This window comes from Acartia tonsa, chromosome 4 (assembly GCF_053477335.1).
Source record: "Acartia tonsa isolate MP-2025a chromosome 4, ASM5347733v1, whole genome shotgun sequence".
Taxonomy (NCBI): domain Eukaryota; kingdom Metazoa; phylum Arthropoda; class Copepoda; order Calanoida; family Acartiidae; genus Acartia; species Acartia tonsa.
The window spans coordinates 34,078,901-34,099,398 of record NC_137263.1 but is presented as its reverse complement, the minus strand read 5'-3'; the positions used below and the strand labels follow the sequence as shown (position 1 = coordinate 34,099,398).

General features: G+C 31.2%; 1 protein-coding gene across 1 annotated transcript; it reads right to left on the bottom strand.

Annotated features, from left to right (window-relative positions):
* Positions 1-375: 375 nt before the first annotated feature.
* Positions 376-18,726, bottom strand: LOC145316906 (protein amalgam-like). Its single transcript, XM_080157721.1, has 15 exons — positions 18,669-18,726; positions 18,293-18,351; positions 12,998-13,095; positions 11,615-11,694; positions 10,778-10,865; positions 10,446-10,522; positions 10,058-10,180; positions 9,769-9,826; positions 9,044-9,138; positions 8,151-8,294; positions 5,896-5,971; positions 4,331-4,421; positions 2,868-3,013; positions 2,265-2,373; positions 376-574 (listed from the first exon to the last, which is right to left on the bottom strand). Exons 2-15 carry the CDS (start codon positions 18,336-18,338, stop codon positions 507-509), a joined length of 1,299 nt encoding a protein of 432 aa, XP_080013847.1. The 5' UTR covers positions 18,339-18,351; positions 18,669-18,726; the 3' UTR covers positions 376-506.
* Between the last annotated feature and the right edge of the window lie 1,772 nt (positions 18,727-20,498).

The window sequence follows — 20,498 nt, the reverse complement described above, 5'->3', positions numbered from 1 at the left end:
TAGAATCGGATCTCATCCATACGAAAAAAACTATGTCTAGCCTGCGGCATCTCGGAGCTAAAAAAAATTGTTTCAATTTTATAATTGTAGATCTTATAACCGCGGAAAGCTGTTTATAATACGATGCAAGAAATAACTATCATAAATATCGTACAGGTAAATTTATAGTAAAAAAAATCTGTAATACAATTTTCACATATTGGAATAAGTTTCTTACAGTGTATATTCAACATGAAATATAAATACAAATATTAGATCAAATAAAAAATATAAAGAAGTTTTTTTCTCTCTAACTTGAAAGGGTGTCATAGGTCAAAAGGCTGTTCGCACTCACATTAATACTACTGCCAATTAAATTCTTTTTCGCCCATTAACAATATCCTTAAAATATTTAGTATAAAATACTATACATTATTATTCAGCATCTTTAACTTTATAAGAAAAAAACTTGCTTCATATTTTTTTATTCGATCCCTAGTATTACTGGATATAATTAAATAAAACATTTATAAATACACAGCGTAGATAATTATAATTGGGAGCCCCTCTAAGAACCAAACCAGGCTAAAAGTACCTAAAAATAGTTATTTAATTGAAACTCCATATAAAGAATCGATATTTTATTACTAGGATGTTGCACCAGGTTGTCATGTACTCTGATGAAGAAATACATGCTGCTGGCTAAAACAACGATAACCACCATCCACCTCCTTTAACCCATCTCGTTCCCTTCTGACTGGATAAACGAACTGACAAATAAATGAGTTCCATGTTAGCAAGCTAAATTGACGAAAAATTTTTCCATGTCAATATATCCACGTATATATATCCTATATCCTATATCCATTCATTTATGTCACATGAAAGAATTATTGGAGGGTCAGTAATGTAATTAGTTTTTAAGTTCTATTTTTCAAATTTTGATGACGGTAAATTTGTTTAACCTAGTTTGTTAGGATAAATCATAATGGAAACAAATATCTTAATTAATTAATTTTATGACAAAATACACTTTTCAGGGGTGGCTGCAAATATAATGTTTAAGTTTTATTGATATTAAGGCAACTCCACCCCCCCCCCCCCCCCCCTCCACAAAGTTTTTGTTATTATTACTGATGCAGCACTTTTGGGGATTCTGTCTGAAACAAAAATTCATTTTCCCCAATGTTATTTTCCAAGTGTATTGTTTGTCTGTTTTTCAACAATATAGCTACAATTTTTGGCCGGAAGTCTTAGAAAAGTTGTTTGATTTTTTTTCCTGCATTAATTTGTAAAATTTCTATTGGGATGTTCGTTACATTTACCGTTAGCATGATGCCTTATAATTTAAAATCAAAACTAGTAAACTAGCACACCATAAAAAAAGTCTTTTTAAAGTCTTTGGCAAACCTTTTCCTTTTTTAATATTTTTGTTGGGTTGGAAGGAGAGATAAAGGTATAAGGGAGATATTCTAGGCACAAAAAAATCAAATACTTGTAGAATGACTTTGGGTGCACTGGGTGGTAGCTTTTACATTATACAACACAATTCTATTTATACAAATACAAATAAGCTTTCCACTAGATAGACATATTTAATTTAAGTCATACAAATAGATTTATTACCCTAGATGAACTTACAGACACAATAATTATACCAACTTAAAAGAAAGTTCTAACAGACGAAATTTTCGTACTATATGCTTTTCTCTAAAGCTATCTTTATCTTAAGAATTTCAAATATTCATAGTTGACTTATTATATATGGATGAAATAACAAAAAGAACTGGCATTTAGAAACCAATATATGTACATGTTTTAGCCAATAATTGGTCGGACTGTTCGACCATTGTGTTCTTATTGGTCCAATTGACTGATTAAGGAACAAACTCTCCTATATTTATTGTTACTAAATCTCTTACAAATAAGGCAAAATAAGGATAAACCAGGCTTTAAACCTTAACCAGGTCAAATGATCTTTAATTAGACTCTAATTTTTAAAGGTTTAAATTCTATTTTCAAGCACTTATAGAGTGTCTATAGAAAAGCTTTTTAAAACATAATCTATCATGTTTGATTCTTTAATTCAAATGCCCGGCTCAAATTTTATATCAACATTCCCATCATTATGGAGCATATTTAAGTGTTTAAATTCTATGAAGATCAGACTGACTATTTAAGAAAAGTTTAAGCTGCTTTTGTTATTTGTCAAACACATCTGCACTAACTTTACGAACGTACAAACAACGTTAATCAAAGTGTAGCTACGCTACTTAAATACTTACATCTTAAGGCAGAATTAAGAAACCTCTCAGAAGTTGGATGAAAGTTGGGTCGCCTCGCAGGCGGTGCTTGTCGGTCATCCTTGTCATACCATCGTGGAATCATGGGGGGCTATACAAGAAAGAATATATAAATGGGATAAATTAAATGTTAAATTTAAAACATCAAAACAACGTTGATATAGGTTTTGTATAGTAAAGCTGGAGTAAATCAACAGTCTCGCACTTTTAACGCAAATTCAACTTCAATTAAGAGTCAGGTTTTATGGGAATGTTTTTATCTTTTTGTTTAATATTTTGCCATAATCTTAAGAGCGAAGTTATTTCTCAATTATCTAAATCTTTACACATATTCGACCACTCAAATTGTTTAGTTTTCAAGCTTCCCAATTGTGAATGGTATCATTAACTTAATTGTTGGTCTACCTTAAGTCGAAAATAAAATACATAAAATTAGAACAAAATCAGTCGAACTAAGCTATTTCGTTAAGTAGGAGAAATGTTTTCTGTCATTCTTTCAAAAATTTTGGGTGCTTTCCCTAAAAGTCCCTACCGATTACTTAACCCCGATTGAGGGCAACCGCCAATTTATCGAAATGAACTCACCTCTGTGTTATAAACTGTATTATAAGTTTTAGATTTGTACTTGGGTTGAACAGAAAAATCATAATCAGTGATAATTGTGTAGTAAAGATCTGTTGTGGTTTCTCCTTCATCATCTTTGTTCACCTCTATCTTATTATCTCCATTCTCTAGATAAGAGATATAATAAATAATAGTATTGAATGATCCTATAATATAAAACCTTACTGTGAGTTCATTTAAAACACGTGGATTACACCTCCCTCAAATATTAGGGCCTATAAGAAGTTACATTGTAAAGCAGAATCATATCAGATAAGTGGTGGGCAAGATCCTTCGGTACAGTTTACAAACACACAGACATCCTTTACATGTTATGATTACAGAATTAAAACGATTTGCAGTAAGTTTTTTATTTTAAGACCTATTTTATAATATTTGATTTAATGAAATAGATACCCCTAAGACAATTAGACATTACGTGACATTCTTTTTAGAATAGATCAAAAAGTCAATGTTATAGTAAAAAAAACTTTCTTTAAAATTCAATAAAATAAAAATGTAAAAAGAGAGGTATCTAAAAATAAGCAAAAACATTTGTAAATTTTACGGAATAAATTTACATGAGAATATTTCTTTATATTTACAACATGTATATTCACCGGAGGAAGGTAACTTGGGACGATCGTGTTATGTAAATACATTCTAAATGATTTAGTCTAAAATTATCTCAAAAGAAAAAAAAATGTTTAGCTGAACAGCATAGATGTTCAAGGGTGAAGGTAATGGGGGTGTTTATTTTTAACCCCATCAAACTTTAAAACCCCTCTTTAAACCCCCCTCAAAATTAAAAAAAAAAATTACATTAGATTACCTCCCCAAACCTTTGAAAGGACACATTTTACTATCTAAAAATAGAAGGTTGTCGTTCGTGATAAACATGGCCGTTTTTTCATTTATTTCACTATGATATAGAATTTGATGGCCTGTGCCACAAAGAAGTGGGGATGAATATTGAATAGTTCAATAGACAATTAGACATCGCCAATTTTTTTTATTTTTAACTGAACTTGCATTTATGATTAAATTTATTTCGACCATAAAGCTAACTTTAACCATTTTTCTTTTCATACCTAATTCAAATCTCTATCTGAAGTCCATGACACTTAAATGTCAGGTCCAACAACATGTTAATAAGTACTGAGCATGTTAATAAGGTGCGTCTGTTTTGGGCCATGACATTCCCCCCTACTCTAAATATTAATGTCTTTTCTTTATAATATAGCAGCGGTAGGAAACAGTTTTAACCTTTAGCAATTATGCGGTGTTTGGCCCGATCACCTCCCCGATGACGATCGGATGTGCTATGGGTTAACCTACGGTCGCGGGTCATTCCCTACTAAAATTTGGGGATTGTTTTGCAGATTTGAATCTATTCGATTCCGAAAGTATTGTATTGAAGCATTTATACACATTTATAAAATTACCTCTAGCGGAGTTGAGATAAATAACTCCGTCAACTGTTTTACCATTTATATTCATCTCATTCTGACTACGACAGTCATACAGGCCAGCATCCTTAACAAATATAGTTCTTATATGGACAGTCCTAATAATATTACCTTAATGGACAAGTCCTATATTAATATCTCTCTGCTATGGACAGATATGTTATGGACTTTTAAATTTCATTTTTTATATTGGCAGTCTTAACAAATATTTTTCTACATATATGGACAGTCTTGATAAATATTATCTTATTTGTACATTCTTAATATTATTTTTTTTGAATTGTCAGTCCTAGAAATATTTTTATACATTTATGGACAGTCCTAATAAATATGAAATGCAGAATTTAATACCAGTATAATTTTAAAAGACTAATACCGGTTTTAAATATTTTTTTATTTTGAGCAATTTAAAATGAGAAAATGTATTTTCCGTAAATGTAAATATTTTGGAATACACACACACACACACACACACATGTATTTGAGGATGTAAAGCAACAATTTAGTTGAAATCAGCATAAATATGTCAACTATAAGTAGATCATATTTTTACTTTACTATCTTACTAAGCATTCATACATTTTTGTCCAACTTCATTTTAGCAATATTTTAAATAACATATATGAATACAAAAGGCGCTTTCACACAAAGAACCCTGTTGGGGACTAGTATCTCATCCTTCAATTTATTTTTTCGTTTCTTTGTACCAGGTTATATTTGAGTAATGGGTAGCCCCGCAGAATCTGGCCCTCCGCAGGAGTTAAGCATTAGAAATAAACTACCTCCATACTCTAATATTTTCAGTTCTTTTAATATAATGTGGAAGGGGTTATCAGTGCTCAAGTGCTCAACAGGCACTTTGTGTGAAAGCAACAAAAAATACTTTACAGATGAATATTTAAATTTATCAATAAATTTCATTGCTCCACAATATTTAATTTGATATTTTTAAATTGCAATGTGTTTAGACCCAAAAGGATTACGGTTCTTTAAGGATCTTAAAATTCCTTTTTTTTTCAGTTTCCCTTTTCTAACCCTAAAGAATTCTTGAACGTAAATTCCAGATTTTTTGTTACTAAAACTACTTTGGATCCTGTTTAGTTATTAAATTTGCTAAACATAAATACAATCTTTTTAGTTGTTTTACAAGCACTTTTTGAATTTGTGTATAAAAAAGTAAACTACTACAATAAACATTTTTACTTCATTTTAAATTCTATACAGACAATATACTTTAAATCATTCTAGATTTCATTTTTTCAAACAGGTAAATCATATTACTGAAATGTTAAATTTTAATCACAAGTTTTGTCGTCTATTGACTGCAGACAGGCTAAAAGTATGTTAGACTTTCCTTTTAGATGGTTAGATTTAATAAAAAAGATTAAGATAAGGGAATAATTTGTATTTTTCCTAGGACCAAAGTCAGTTTATCAGCAATTGGAAAAATATAAATAATATATACATCTGATTAATTTTGTTTATTATAATTGGTAATGATTGTACAACATCAATTCATTGTCCAATGTATTTACAATTACCTTTTCTGTATAGTTGTAGATGTTGAGAACTGATTTTGTTTTGTAGTTGGTGAGATGAAAATCTTCTTTTATGTACCTAAATAAAAAATATGTATTTATCAAAAAGGATAGTTAATTACAACAAGGATGACAACTACCATAAAAAGATGCTAAATTAGTAAATGAATATTAGTTACAAGCCTGAAGAAAATTCGATAATAGTAATTTCTTTCATCGTATTATAAACCGCTTGCCGCGGATATAGAAAGTACAATTATAAGATTAAAACCAGTTTTTTTAGCCCCGAGGTGCCGAAGGCACGAGAAATATGTTTCTCAAAATTGGTGCATTAATATTTGCAATAAGTTTGATAATAGTAAACAATGCTTTTGAATCTGGTAAACTTTGAGCTGATGCTAAACTAACTGACTCGTGAAATTTAGAGTAGCCTAGTTCCATTTGTATATAAAAAGAAATGATACCCCCCCATAACACTTAAGCATAACAAAAGCATAGCAAGGATGACAACACTCATAAAAGCTAAGCTAAAAATATGAGGCAAACTAACATTAAAAAATATAGCAAGAACGTATTTTGATATTCAGCATAACTTAAAAGCCTTAACGAAAATTTCATATACATCTTTCTTAAAATTACCAAGAACACACTTCCGTTAAAAGACTTTATTATAGGGAAGCTTCGCTTATAACATTGTTTTTATTTGTCCAGGTAATCATTATTCTAAAAATCATGTGAAATGGATAATTATGCCATGGACTTTATGGTAATGGTTATAGATTTTCTAAATCAATCCTAATTGTTACACAAATCATCCTGCCAGGTCGGGAATCGATAGGACAATTCAAAAATATGTAAATTTTAAAGACGGAAGAACCGACCTTAAATATAGGAAAGCTATGCTTTTAAAAATACAAAGAAGGTGGGATAGGGAAAAGAAAGGGGGGAGAAGTCTGTTTTTAACAATCTTCAGTTAATTTATCATTGAAAACTCCAGACTAAATATTCAACAAATTTTAAAATTCTCGGAATATTTTCTTTTCTAAAAATATGCTTTTTGTTGTAAAATAACATATTTATTTAAGCCTTATATGTTACATGCATCATAATTGTCTACAGGGTGACCGCAAATTAAATTCATAATTTATTTATTGAAAGCAGGGCATATAAAACTATAAGAGATAGTGTAAAATTTAAAAAAAAACTTTATCTCAAGAAACACATCCCCGAATAGAACCAAAAATATATGTTGAACTATTTTTGGTGCAAAATAGAACTTAAAATGGAATCTTTCATAGTTTCACCCTGTTATATGAGTAATATAATACATGATATGTAAATGTTAATGATGTAACTAGTAGTACTACTATAAGTAAATGTATTCAAATCTACAAGTATGGTACATAAGTAATATTTATACAATCTTGACCAAAAATTTTTGCGAAAGTAAACCAAAAAATAATTTAGGAAAAAGTTATAGAATGACCAAGCTTAGTCAAATAATCATATTATAAACTTATGATATAAATAAATACAGAGTTCCACATAACATTATTGAAGAAAATATGGTCCTTGGTTTGAGAAATCTTAACAACTAAAATAGCTGTATATCTTAAATAAAAGTCAATTACAATAATGTGTATCTCAAAAGTTTCAGACATACGGATAGACAGAGGGACTATATAGAATTATAGAATTAATGACTTAATGATAAACTATCTTTTTATTTATATTTTCCTGGTATATCTTAATCGATTGCATTCCTCATTCAATTTTCATTTCCTCAGTGATTTTTCTCTTTTACATTGATTTGACAAATTGCATGTTATGTTGTAATTAAAAGATATATAAAAGTTATATGTGGAATATGTTTAGAACAAGGATGGCAACATCAATAGAAAGTTTAGAAACGAAGCTCTAAGATTAGAAGGAAGGAAAAACAAACAAACAATAACTCTTGCAGAGTGTCACAACTTAATAAGCAGGACATTAATTTGCAAGTCTAACAAAATTGTACATAAAGCTATACTTTTTAGGATTTGGTTACATTGATGCTTCGCTTATAATATTATACATTGTTGTCCTAGTAATTATTATTCCAAAAATCAGACGAATAGGATAAATATATCACACAAAAAGTTGTTTCAAAAAATTGAAAAATCAACTGTTAAAGTAATCATCATAAAATGTTTGAAATTAAGGTATCAAAATTTGTTGTGTTTAACAATTAAAATAATTTATAATTTAATTAATCCTACCTTCCCCCACTCATGCTAATATAAGGTTGATCTCTTTTGACCCAGGCTATTTCAGCCCTGGGGAACGACTCAACCTCACACACAAGAACAGCTGGCTTCCCAATGATCCCGTGCACATGCTGTTCTACAACGGTCACAAGTGGCCTAAAAATACAGGAAGATATAGAGAAGTAAATAAGACATACTATTTACAGAATTTTAACAAAAAGAACGTAGCTTTAACTTGTACCTAAAGTCACATTCTGACAGCTACGGGATATCCATTGGTGGCTATAAAACTTTATATTTATGCTTTAATTTAACATAAAGAATATCTCCTACTAAAAATTTGGTGGCTATATAAATAGCTTCACATAAACTTGACATGTAGCTGGATCCTCCCGCTGACTGCTGGGAAGTGACCATTGCTGGCTATAGAAATAGTAGTACCTAAACTTGACATGTAGCTGGAACCTCCTGCTGACCGCTGGAAAATTACCGTTGCTTGCTCTATAAAAAGTTGTAACTGAACTTGACGTGTAGCTGGATCCTCTTGCTGACCGCTGAAGAATGACCTTTGCTTGTTATATAAATAATTGTACCTGAACTAGACATGTATCTGGATCCTCCTGCTGACCGCTGGATGATGACCATTGCTAGCTATATAAATAGTTTTCCTTGGCTATATAAATAGTTTTCCTGAACTTGACATGTAGCTGACCGCTGGAGGATGACCTTTGCTTATTTTGTAAATAATTTGACCTGAACTTGACATGTAGCTGGATCCTCCTGCTGACCGCTGGAGGATGGTCATTGCTGGCTATATAAATAGTTGTACCTGAACTTGACATGAAGCTGGACCCTCCTGCTGACCGCTGGAGGATGGTCATTGCTGGCTATATAAATAGTTGTACCTGAACTTGACATGTAGCTGGATCCTCCTGCTGACAGCTGGAGGATGACCGTTGCTGGCTATACACAGATATCCACCTGCCTGTTCTCTTCTTATCTAAATGTTAAGAGAAACATGTAAATAAAAAATCTCATCAAAAATAAACTTTGTTATATCCAAAAGATGCAAGTAAATTTTCCATTATGTATTTAGATTATCTCATTTCAACAATAACAAAAATATCCAGAGGTTTTTAACAAGACGAGCAAACGAACTAAGTGCTACCAAAATAATTTTTTCATAGAAGCTTGATGGTGCTTTCCCAAAAAAATGCCTTGTTGAGCACAGAACCCCCCTTTTTTCAAATATTTTGGAAATAAGTTGAAGTTGTGCCAGGAGTTTTTCTTTAGTTTGTTTATACTTTAAGGAAGGTGAGGTTGGGTTTAATGGGTATTTGAGAACCCAGCTGGGTATGGAAACAGCAAGAATAGGCCCTGCAGGGTTAGGGCCCCCCACAGTGGTTAGGAATAGGAAAATGTAAAAGAATGGAGTTTCAGAGTTTGACAGGTACTTTGAAGGAAATCACCAACTTGATAAATTGCTTCTGATACGGCTAAAAAGGAAGATAATATTTAAATCAAATAATCATTATGAGAGTTGGGGACAGAAACAATCTTATCAATATTACGCATCTAAAAACTTTAAAGTTTATAAGAAAAGTTGAAAAGTTTTGAAGAAAGCTTTTACCTTTTTTAGATGCAGCACTGAACCTTCCACTCGAACATGTCGGTTGCTGATTCCTTCCCTTAAATATATTCATTCATAAATCTGTTATTAAACAAGAATAAAAATATCTATCAAGGACGAAGCAAAAAAATCTCAAGAACCGCTAGAAAGAAGGACTTGGCCTCTTAGGACTCTTTTTTCGAAAAATTTCCTAAAATCATCCAAGACTTATTTTAAGACAAATTACTAAGATTTTTAAAGATCATACAAACTAACAACCTTACTTTTTTAGATAATATTATTACATTACCTGTTATAAACCGTTATCTTTTCTCCTTTCTCCTCCCGTTGCCAGAAAACCATGGGTGGGGGTTCACCCCTCGCCTCACACTCTAACTTAGCATTACTCCCCTCTGTTACAACCTCAGGACCCCTGGAATGATAATAAACATTATGGGGGTGTAGGGGCTAACCCATGGAATGAGTATTTCTTGATGAGTTTGTAAACTTGCTGTTCTTAACTTAGATATATTTTTTGGATGGTGGAGGCCTATCTTCCAAAGAGGGAGCTGAAAATCGTGGTATGAACAGTAGGTATATTTTTTTAAAGAAGATATCAATCAGTGTATGAGGTAGCAAAGTCAGACACGTAAGGACGGACATACGTACATGTTACAACTTCATATTATATTGAATACCTGATGTCAATGATATCTGGGGTGATAACCACGTCCAAGTGTCCCATCTTGAAGCGCATGGGGTCAGTGTTCACCTGCATGACCGGTCATTAAAATTATCAGTTACTTTTGCTTTTAGAATTAGTCCTCAAGATCAAATTTAAAGAAAAGATGTTAAAAATTGGGGGGGGGGGGGAAATGTTGAAAAACAACTTTTAAATGGCCAAATATTTCTTAATATTTTTTATAAAGTAAATTTAAGAATACTAGACACCAATTAACAAGCAGACAAACAACCAGTGATGTAAGATTTGTTAAAAATGAGATTAATTTGACAATTTTAAAGGTCCCTGGCACATATATGCTCCAGTGTCATCCAGCTGAGCGTTGGAAATATGCAGGTTCCATCTCCTTCTACTTTCATCATGTGATACTGTCACTCTAAATATTTATTAGTATTATATATTACAAGCGGTTACGCCCCTAGAAGCTTCTAGGAGCACCTGAGGAGGGGTGGGGTACGATAACCCCAAAAAAGAAAAAGTTTTAAAAATTTTGTGGGGTAATTTTTTTTCTATCGGTTGGACATTAGTACCCTCCCAAAAATAGTTATAAACCTTCCTAGGACCTATGAGAAGCTCCCCTGTAAAGGAGAACTATATTCTATTTGTGGTTAGCGAGATCTTTCAGTACACACAGACACACACACGCACACAAATCTTGTTACTTTATTATAAAGATTCCATTTTCTTCTATTCACTTTTATTTATTTCGTTAAATGGGCAATCAGACAAAATATTCCGTCTAACATCAAAAAGAATTTGTTGCAGACAAATACTTTGTTTACATTTGATTAACTTTTAACTTAACCAAATTATGCAATACTAATTTTTGAATAGAATACTTAGCTTAAGTACTTATGTACTATTTACAATTTTTAGCCGATAAAATGGTCGGATTGTCACTCCATTATGGTACTATTTGTTCATTTAAGGGATTGTTTATCTAGACTTTCTATATTAACCTTATAAACCTAGTAATAGTGTCTAACTTTTTATCTTTGTGACGTTTCCCACCTCCCCTCTGATTCTTCGATTTTTGTTACGTCATAAAGATAAAAAGTTAGACACTATTACTAGGTTCTAACCTTATTTGTGTCATCTTCAACAGTTATAGGACTTTACCTTTACCTGGGATTATGTGTGATAACATGAGTGCCAATGGCTTGTATTGCTTTTGAGTTGGCCTTCACCCAACCTATTCTGTAACCCTAAAATATTGCAGAAATATCATTAAAACATTTTTAGTTGATATTTTCTTTTGAGATAAATTCATTTCAAATTTACTATCATAGGAATTTGTAGTAATCTATCGCATTGTATTATAGACAGCTTTCTGCGTATATTAAAATGAAAAGTTATAGGATCAAAACCAGTTTTGTTAGTCATGAGGAGTCGAAGGCCCGTTCTAACAAAACTGGTATTCATTTATGATTTTGATTTTAATATTCGTGGAAAATTGCCAGTTATAAGATGCAGACGGAGAACATGTTCTAATCCAGCGGATATTAATCGGCTTCGAGGCCATACTAGAAAAAAATTATTCAGTCAAAACCAACTCTTTCATACACTCAAAAAAATGCTTACATAAATACCCAAAACTGTGTATAGAAACAAGGATGACAACATCCATAAAAGCGAAGCTCTGAAATGGAAGGACAAACGGACATTAAGACTTGTATAATGTCAGAACTGAATAATCAGAATGCGAATGTATAAGAGTCAAAGCAAAATTGTAAGTAAATTTGTTTAAAAACTGCTTGATACAGGATAATGATTATGGACATACTTACATTTTTAGGACTTGAGTTGCTTCGCTTTTAATTAATATTGTACTTTGTTGTCCTAGGAATCAGTATACCAAAAATCAGACCAATCGGATAATTAGGTCACATACAAATTTGTTGTTAAAAATGTAAAAAAAAATCAACATGTTTAAAATGAACGTACGGACATTCTGGTAATGATTAGAGAGTTGCTACGCTTTCTAACTCGTACCTAACTATTACAGGAATCACCATGCAAAATTTGAAATCGATAGGACAATTATAACATGCATAAATTAACTAAAAAAAAACTATTTAAAAAAGTAAAAAAATCAACATGTTTAAAATGGACGTACGGACATTTTGGTAATGATTTTAGAGTTGCTACGCTTTCTAAATCGTACCTAACTATTACAGGAATCACCATGCAAAATTTTAAATCGATAGGACAATTATAACATGCATAAATTAACGAAAAAAGCTATTTAAAAAATTTAAAAAATCAACATGTTTAAAATGGACGTACGGACATTTTGGTAATGATTATAGAGTTGCTACGCTTTCTAAATCGTACCTAACTACTAAAGGAATCACCATGCAAAATTTGAAATCGATAGGACAATTCTAACATGTCTAAATTAACGAAAAAAGCTATCCGTTACGGACGGACGGACGGACGTACGGACGGACGGACGTACGGACGGACCGACCCTAATTATAGAAAAGCTTCGCTTTTAAAAATGCTTACATGTATATCTGAAACTGTGCATGTGAATGTTACATCTCTGCCCACCTCCACTGTTATATTTCTCATCTCATCTATGAACCTTGGCTTCATTCCCTCTCCTACAAATTATTGTTAAATAAATAATTAGACAGATTTAACGGGGATCTCAAGGGAGGAGACAATGGATGATATCTTTAAGTATATACCAATAACGAAAAACAAAGTTAAGATTAAATTTATTTTGGAAAAGATTGAACACTGACGGTTTATACAACTAACAATTTGTAAACAACCAATCAAAATTTAAATAAGACCCCAAAGTTTTTAAGCCTCCTAATAAGAAGACACGTGTTTATGAAATCTTGGGTACCAGTATAATTTGCAAAACCCAGTCTTGTTGAAAACCAATAGTATATTTCATCCCATCTTTTTTGCAGGAATATGCAAAATTATATCCTAATAAATCAATTGGGTTGTGAAGGACTGTTCAAAGACAAAACTAAGTCAGAAATTGTTTTAAAAGGACTGTTGTAAATCAGTTTACAAAAATGGATATATTTTAACTTGGACCTTACAACAGATTTTCATGTTCTCTATTAAAGTAAAACACGCAACGGGCTTAAATAACGATTCCCACCTTCCAACCCCTTTATCCCGTCCCCTTCCCCTATACTGGATGGAATTTTTTGCCTGTCATTATATATTCTTATTCCATTTTAACAAACCACAAAAAATTGTAAAAATAAGATGATAAGAAAAAGTGGATGATAATAAGTCGGGGTTCCGTTTTTTATTCCCATTAAATCTGCACTACAGATAAAATCATTCATCGGTACTTGCTTACATGTGGTAGACTGGAGCACCGAAAACCCCCCCCCCCGCTTAGTTTTGACAAAAATCAAAAATAAGGGGGGGGTAGTTTTTTAATGTCTGGAAAACGGCAAGGAGGAAAAGTGCAGGGAAAGGCAAAGACTTTTTGTTCAAAACCCCCCCCCCCCTTAATTTTGAACAAAATCAAAAATAAGGGGGGGGTAGTTTTTTCACTGTACAACACGCCAGAAAGTTGAGTGAGGTAAATCAAGTAAATCCAGTATACCAGAGGGGAATGCTTATTACAGGGATATTCATGTTTTGGGGCATAATTTCCTTATTTATTGACTGATTTTAAAGTAAAAGTAAAAGGTTTTAATTTTGTGCGCACAAAATTAAAACCTTTTACTTTTACTTTAAAATCAGTCAATAAATAAGGAAATTATGCCCCAAAACATGAATATCCCTGTAATAAGCATTCCCCTCTGGTATACTGGATTTACTTGATTTACCTCACTCAACTTTCTGGCGTGTTATACAGTGAAAAAACTACCCCCCCCTTATTTTTGATTTTGTTCAAAATTAAGGGGGGGGTTAAAAACTACCCCCCCCTTATTTTTGATTTTTGTCAAAACTAAGCGGGGGGTTAAAAAACTACCCCCCCCTTATTTTTGATTTTTGTCAAAACTAAGCGGGGGGGGGGGGGGTTTTCGGTGCTCCGGTCTTCACATGTAAGCAAGCACCAATACACCCATTCATCAATTCTTCAGGAATTGTAAGTATACAGCTACTTTAGTAAACAAACTTTGGAAAATAGGGTAATTTTTTCGCGTATTTTCCGTAAAGTTGTGTGTTACTGTTTAGTTAAATGCGCATATTAAGTCAAACTGTGTTAAATTTTGACTAAATGTATAAAATGAATTTATCGTAATTAAGAACAGTTTGACTTAATAGGCGCATTTGACTAAACAGTAACAGACAACTTTACGGAAAATACTTGAAAAAATGACCCTCTTTTTCAAAGTTTTTTTACTAAAGTAGTTGAATGCTTGGTTGTATGTGCTTTTGTGGAGTATGATATTAAAAACTGGTGAAAGAAAGAAGGTGACATGTCCCTTTCCAATTTAACACCCCCCCCCCCAACAAAATTCCAATGACCTTTTAATAGTACCTGGACATTTTATTACCATTTATCTTGCTTACAATCTTTGGTCAATACTCTTTAATTAACTTTAATAATTCTCTTATTTCAAATAATTTTAGAATTGCCTTATCGTTTCAAACCCTGACTTTTTCCCCAAATCCACATACAAACCCAAAACTTTGCAATCAGAAAAACATTGATGTCCAACCAAAACAACATATTTTTCTTTTTTGCTGATTTATAAAACAGAACTTTGAAAAGGATATGAAATAAATTTAATATTTTTTTCTCATTTGTTGTTGTGCAATATCAACTTTATTGTATGGAAAAAGAAGGAAAACAACTTCTATAAAATCTTATTCTTTGCTAACTTAGAAAAAAATGTATTTGCTGTTATGATTGCCTTCCCAAACATTTTTAGTTTTTGTTGGTGCAAGGTGGGGAAGAAGTAAAAGTTGAAGAATGGATGGGTGTAAATATTACACTTTACTTTTAGATATTTATTTTCAAAGCATCGCTATAAGTGTTCTGTTTTGGATTATTCTTACTTTTTTATTTTATAATGAAGTTGTATCAACTTTTTTTTTTATAGCTAGCCGGTTCTTTTAGTAAGTAGTAGATGTAAAATTTTTCATAGAATTCAAATATGCAATCGTTTTTTTTGTAGACCTCTTATTTTTTAAGTAATTTAAGTTTTTAAAAAAAATAATTAAGTCGGTTTTAAGGTACTAAAACGCAACAAAATAAAAGAAGAAAATGGTCAGTAAGAACAAAAATAGTAAGATCTTTAATTTGACACCTTACTTTTAAAATTCTGTTGAGTAATTATTGAAAAAATCTATTTTTTTAACCTCGGTATAATAAAAACTTTAGACCTAAATATTTTCTCAAACAGACATAAAAAACATGGGTTCATATATACCATTAGAATCAGAAAAATATTACGAATCCATTGTAAGCAAAATTGAAAAAAATTAAAAAATTAAAAAATTACAGAAATGGCCAATTATTTTTTTTGTTCAGACAACACTATTGTCTTCCCTTTTTTACCCCCTCTTTACCCCCTCTTTACCCCCTTCCCATTTTTATACTCAATTGAAGAATTAAGACGTTGCCTGTACAACATAATATGATATTTTCATATAATTCCTTTTATTGTAGTTTATATACTATATTGTAAACTTTTTTTTTCAATTTTGTTTACAATGGATTCGTAATATTTTTCTGATTCTAATGGTATATATGAACCCATATTTTTTTATTTGTGAAATAATAAAATTAAGTTCAAAGTTTTTATTCTCGTGGGTTTAAAAAAATCGATTTTTTCAATAATTACCTGACAGAATTGAAAAAGTAAGGTGTCAAATTAAAGATCTTACTATTTTTGTTCATAATGACCATTTTCTTTCTTTTTTTTGTTGCATTTTAGTACCTTAAAATCGACTTAATTTTTTTTTTTAAAACTTAAATTACTTAAAAAATAAGAGGTCTACAAAAAAACCGATTGCATATCTGAATTCTATGAAAAATTTTACATCTACTACTTACTAAAAGAACCGGCTAGCTATAAAAAAAATAGTTGATACACCTTCTTTACAAATATTCATTACATTGGGTAATAGAATAGTTATTTATCGCATCGTTTTATAGACAGCTTTCTGCTAATATTAAGTATAAAATTTTAAAATAAGAATTATCTGTTAGCCACGAGGGACAGAAGGTAATACGATGCTATACAAGATTTTTCAGTATAGATGAGAATTGAGAACCAGTACTAATAAAGCAATTGTTAATCGGTTTCGAAGCCACACTGAAACAATATATGGATATTTTATTGAGAAATTACTTTATTTTGCTGTAAAAAAAACTTCCACCGATGAACATTTTAAAAGAATTACATACACTATGGAAATTTACGACTTCAAATCGCCAAGATTTTAAGGACAAATTTAGGTTCGTTTACTCATAAGAAAATAGGACTTATTATGGGTCCTTCATGATTAACTAGCCTAAAACCTTGGTATTACCAAAAGGTATATTCTCTGAATAACAGAGTCCAATCGATCCTGCGATCTAAACTGACGCACGGACGGACAGACATACATCCTTCTACTTTGTATATGTAGATCATCAGTTAAACTTTTATTATTGCAGTGAATAGATTTCCATAACAAATGGTGAGTTCTTATTTTTGATTTTCTATCATATTTAAAGGTGTCTTTATCTATGATACCATATAAAGTAAAAACCTGTAGAGTAGTTTCGTCTCTAGAAAAAGCAAAGTATGAAAGGTATCCCTAGAAAGTAAAATGTTATGTTATTTGGTAAAAATTTTTTTTATTTGAGTAAATGTAATGTATTCCTTGCATGGATAAAGGAAGGAATAGACAATTCTAAATTTGAATTTTGTATTCAGGGGGTGAGAAGCTAATCGAATAAAAATTTTATCATCCTCACCCAATCCTTCTAAAAATCTAATATTTGTGGAGTACTAATGTTTAATGATTGCACTATAAAATTGTCGAAAAACTTTAAAAGATAATTTTAATTAAAATAATTCCAATTATATGTTTAACATTTATCTTGGGTGTATTGAGTGCATTAATGAATGAAATTAAGCATTTAAGTGAAGCACGCTAATTTTTTCTCAACAAAACTTAAATAGAACAATGAATGGTTGAAATATTTTTCACCTATTTAATGAAATTATTAGCTTATTTTTTGTTGCATTTTCCCTGGGTCTACCAAAGAATAAGTTTTCCTCTTCGCTGACCACTTGCCCAGTACAACATACACAGACACACACATACACACACTAACACACACACACACACACACAGTGACTCACGAACAGACCAATGTAAATAAACACACAGACGTACAAGAATAAAACCAGTGTCTGTCGGGCACTGAAACGTCTATGCCTAAACTCTGCTAGGAGCCCTAACTCTAAATGGCCTATACCTGTGTTGCACTAACCCTACGGGACTACCAAGTACCCCCAATATAACCTAACCAGACCTTAAAAACGAGCAAACCTAAACTGCCAAGTATTTTTTTAATTTCTTCTAAAGATGGAGAGGGGGATTCTGTGCTCAAAAGAAGATGAAATCCAAAAGTTTGACAATGAATGAATTACTAATAATTATTTGATCATAAGCAGCTATGCTATAATAATTTAAAAGTATGCTTTTTATTGGTTGAAGGTTTGGAACCACAAGTTTTGAACTAACAATATAAAAGTAAGTTCAAAAGTAAGTTTTTGAGGAAACGAATAAGACAACGAAAAAGTGCAATTTACAGTCTAATGCCATCTCTTCTGACTTAATAGTAAGAATCCTATCCATGTTTGAAATTGTTACCTGGGAATATACTGATCAGTATAATTAATAAGTCAAGTAACTCCATCCTCGTTTCAAATCTATATAAAAAAATATTACATGATTCTTTTCACAGATTAATTTATCGTATCGTATTGTAGACAGCTTTCCGCGAATATTGAAATGAAAAATTAAAAGATGAAAACCTGGAATAACAAAACTGGTAATAATCCTATGATTTTTATTCTAACATTCACGGAAAATTGATTTGTACAGAGAATCTTCACAAAAATGGCATTAGTTTATCTTTAATAGCAGTTTGTAACAAACAGACAGATGGACATAATGAAGTGGCTTCGCTATTCAAAACAGGTAAGGTTTTATTAAATACAGCTGAAATAAAAAAAAATATTCTTACCTTTTAATCTATACTCAATTCATTTTAACTTTTCTGAAATTAAAATAACATATGAGTAGATCTTTTGAAATTAAATTTTTGAAAATAACTCACTTTATCCGTCAGTCCATTCGTGCTTAATTCCGTACTTGGTCGGTCGATCTGTCTGTAATGCTCGAGAGGGCATCAAACTTCTTGAATGAAATAAAATTTCATATCATTATTAAAGAATTATAGTCCAATTTTTTTATTTCAGATTTTGTTAACCAATAAACAAATTTATAATAGTTCCCATTGTTCGCCAGTGTGACAGTCAAATTGTTAAAATAAAAAATGTGACTTCAACTTATGGATGTTGTCATCCTTGTTTATATGTTTACTGCAGTCTAACAGATAGGAGCGCGCATGGTATAGTTGTCAAATTAAATAAAGAATAAAAAGTGGGACCCATTTCTACGGATAATAATAAACATTTTAGATTTAGAGGAGCAATACAGAAGTTTAAGTAGTTTTCGTTTTCTGATATCTATTAAATTTGTAAGAGTAATAGTAATTTGTCGCATCATATTGTGGACAACTTTCCGCAGATATTAAAATAAAAAAATATAAGATTTAAACAAGTTTTGTTAGCACTGAGGGGCTATAGGCCTTGGCTAACAAAGCTGGTTTTAATTTTATTATTCTTATTTTAATATTTGTGGAAAATTATCTGTAATTTTAAGTAGGGCTGATGAGAACCGGTTCTAATCCAACGGATATCAATCGGAGCCCTACTGGAAACCTTTTTTTTTCAAAGACTTTTCATTAACTAACTATTTTTTTCTAAACATAATTATGTCCAACTAAAGCGCAACACACAGAGAAAATTATTTTTTGTTCTATTTAACATAAAATAAAAGAAGCAATAAAACTTTACGAGCGGATGGACAGACAAATCTAATTATTGTAGAGAACATGTGCTAAAAAGTTAAACAAGAAGAAAGGGTAAGAAAATAGAAAAACAATCCATATCTTGTATATTATTTGTAGATAGTAAGTACACAAATTTAGTAATATGTGATCCTTCTTCCCATAACTTCAATTATACGTCATTTTCTTTGGGGAAAACGGTAGCATAACTATTCTGTCATATTAATCAGGGATCTAAAGGGATAAGACAATGGCCCATAATTTAATACATATCCCCGATGATGATTTACAAAATTACCACTTTTGTAGATTACCATTAGTGGCAGAAACGTAAGGACAGTCAATTAATGAACCAACCAATCAAAATTGATTTAAAGTCTCTAAAGTTGTTAAGCCAAAAAATAAGAAGATGTTATAACAAAACTAGTGTAATAAACAGCATAACGTCCCTCCCCCTATATATGAAACTTAGGTAGTAAGGTAAAAAACATTTTACTCTTAAAACGTAAAATGTATAATTTTCATTGAGGCCACAAAAATTCTGAAAGCATGATTTGTTTTTCAATTTTCGATTATTTTTAAAATGTCAAATAATTAAAATATATTCTTTATATAATGCTAACGGCTACGCCCTTAGCGTCTAGGTCTCTCTATTACAAGGGAAAGTGAGGGACTATAAAAATAGCTTAAATTCATCTTAGTCTTAAAATATAATAGCCTACACAACCATGTCGGGACCTATGTAAAGCTTACCCTTAATAGAGAACCCAATCGGATTAGCATTTTTTCAGCGCTTAAGATTAAGACAAAAAACTTATTACTTTAAATATAATAGGACAGTTAAACAAAACTTTATTTTGTATTTTCTTCATTCTCTGTTTTTCCTTACTTCAAGCGCCCGTTCAGAGAATTTAACCTTGTGCCTCTGGTTTGGTGTGTGTG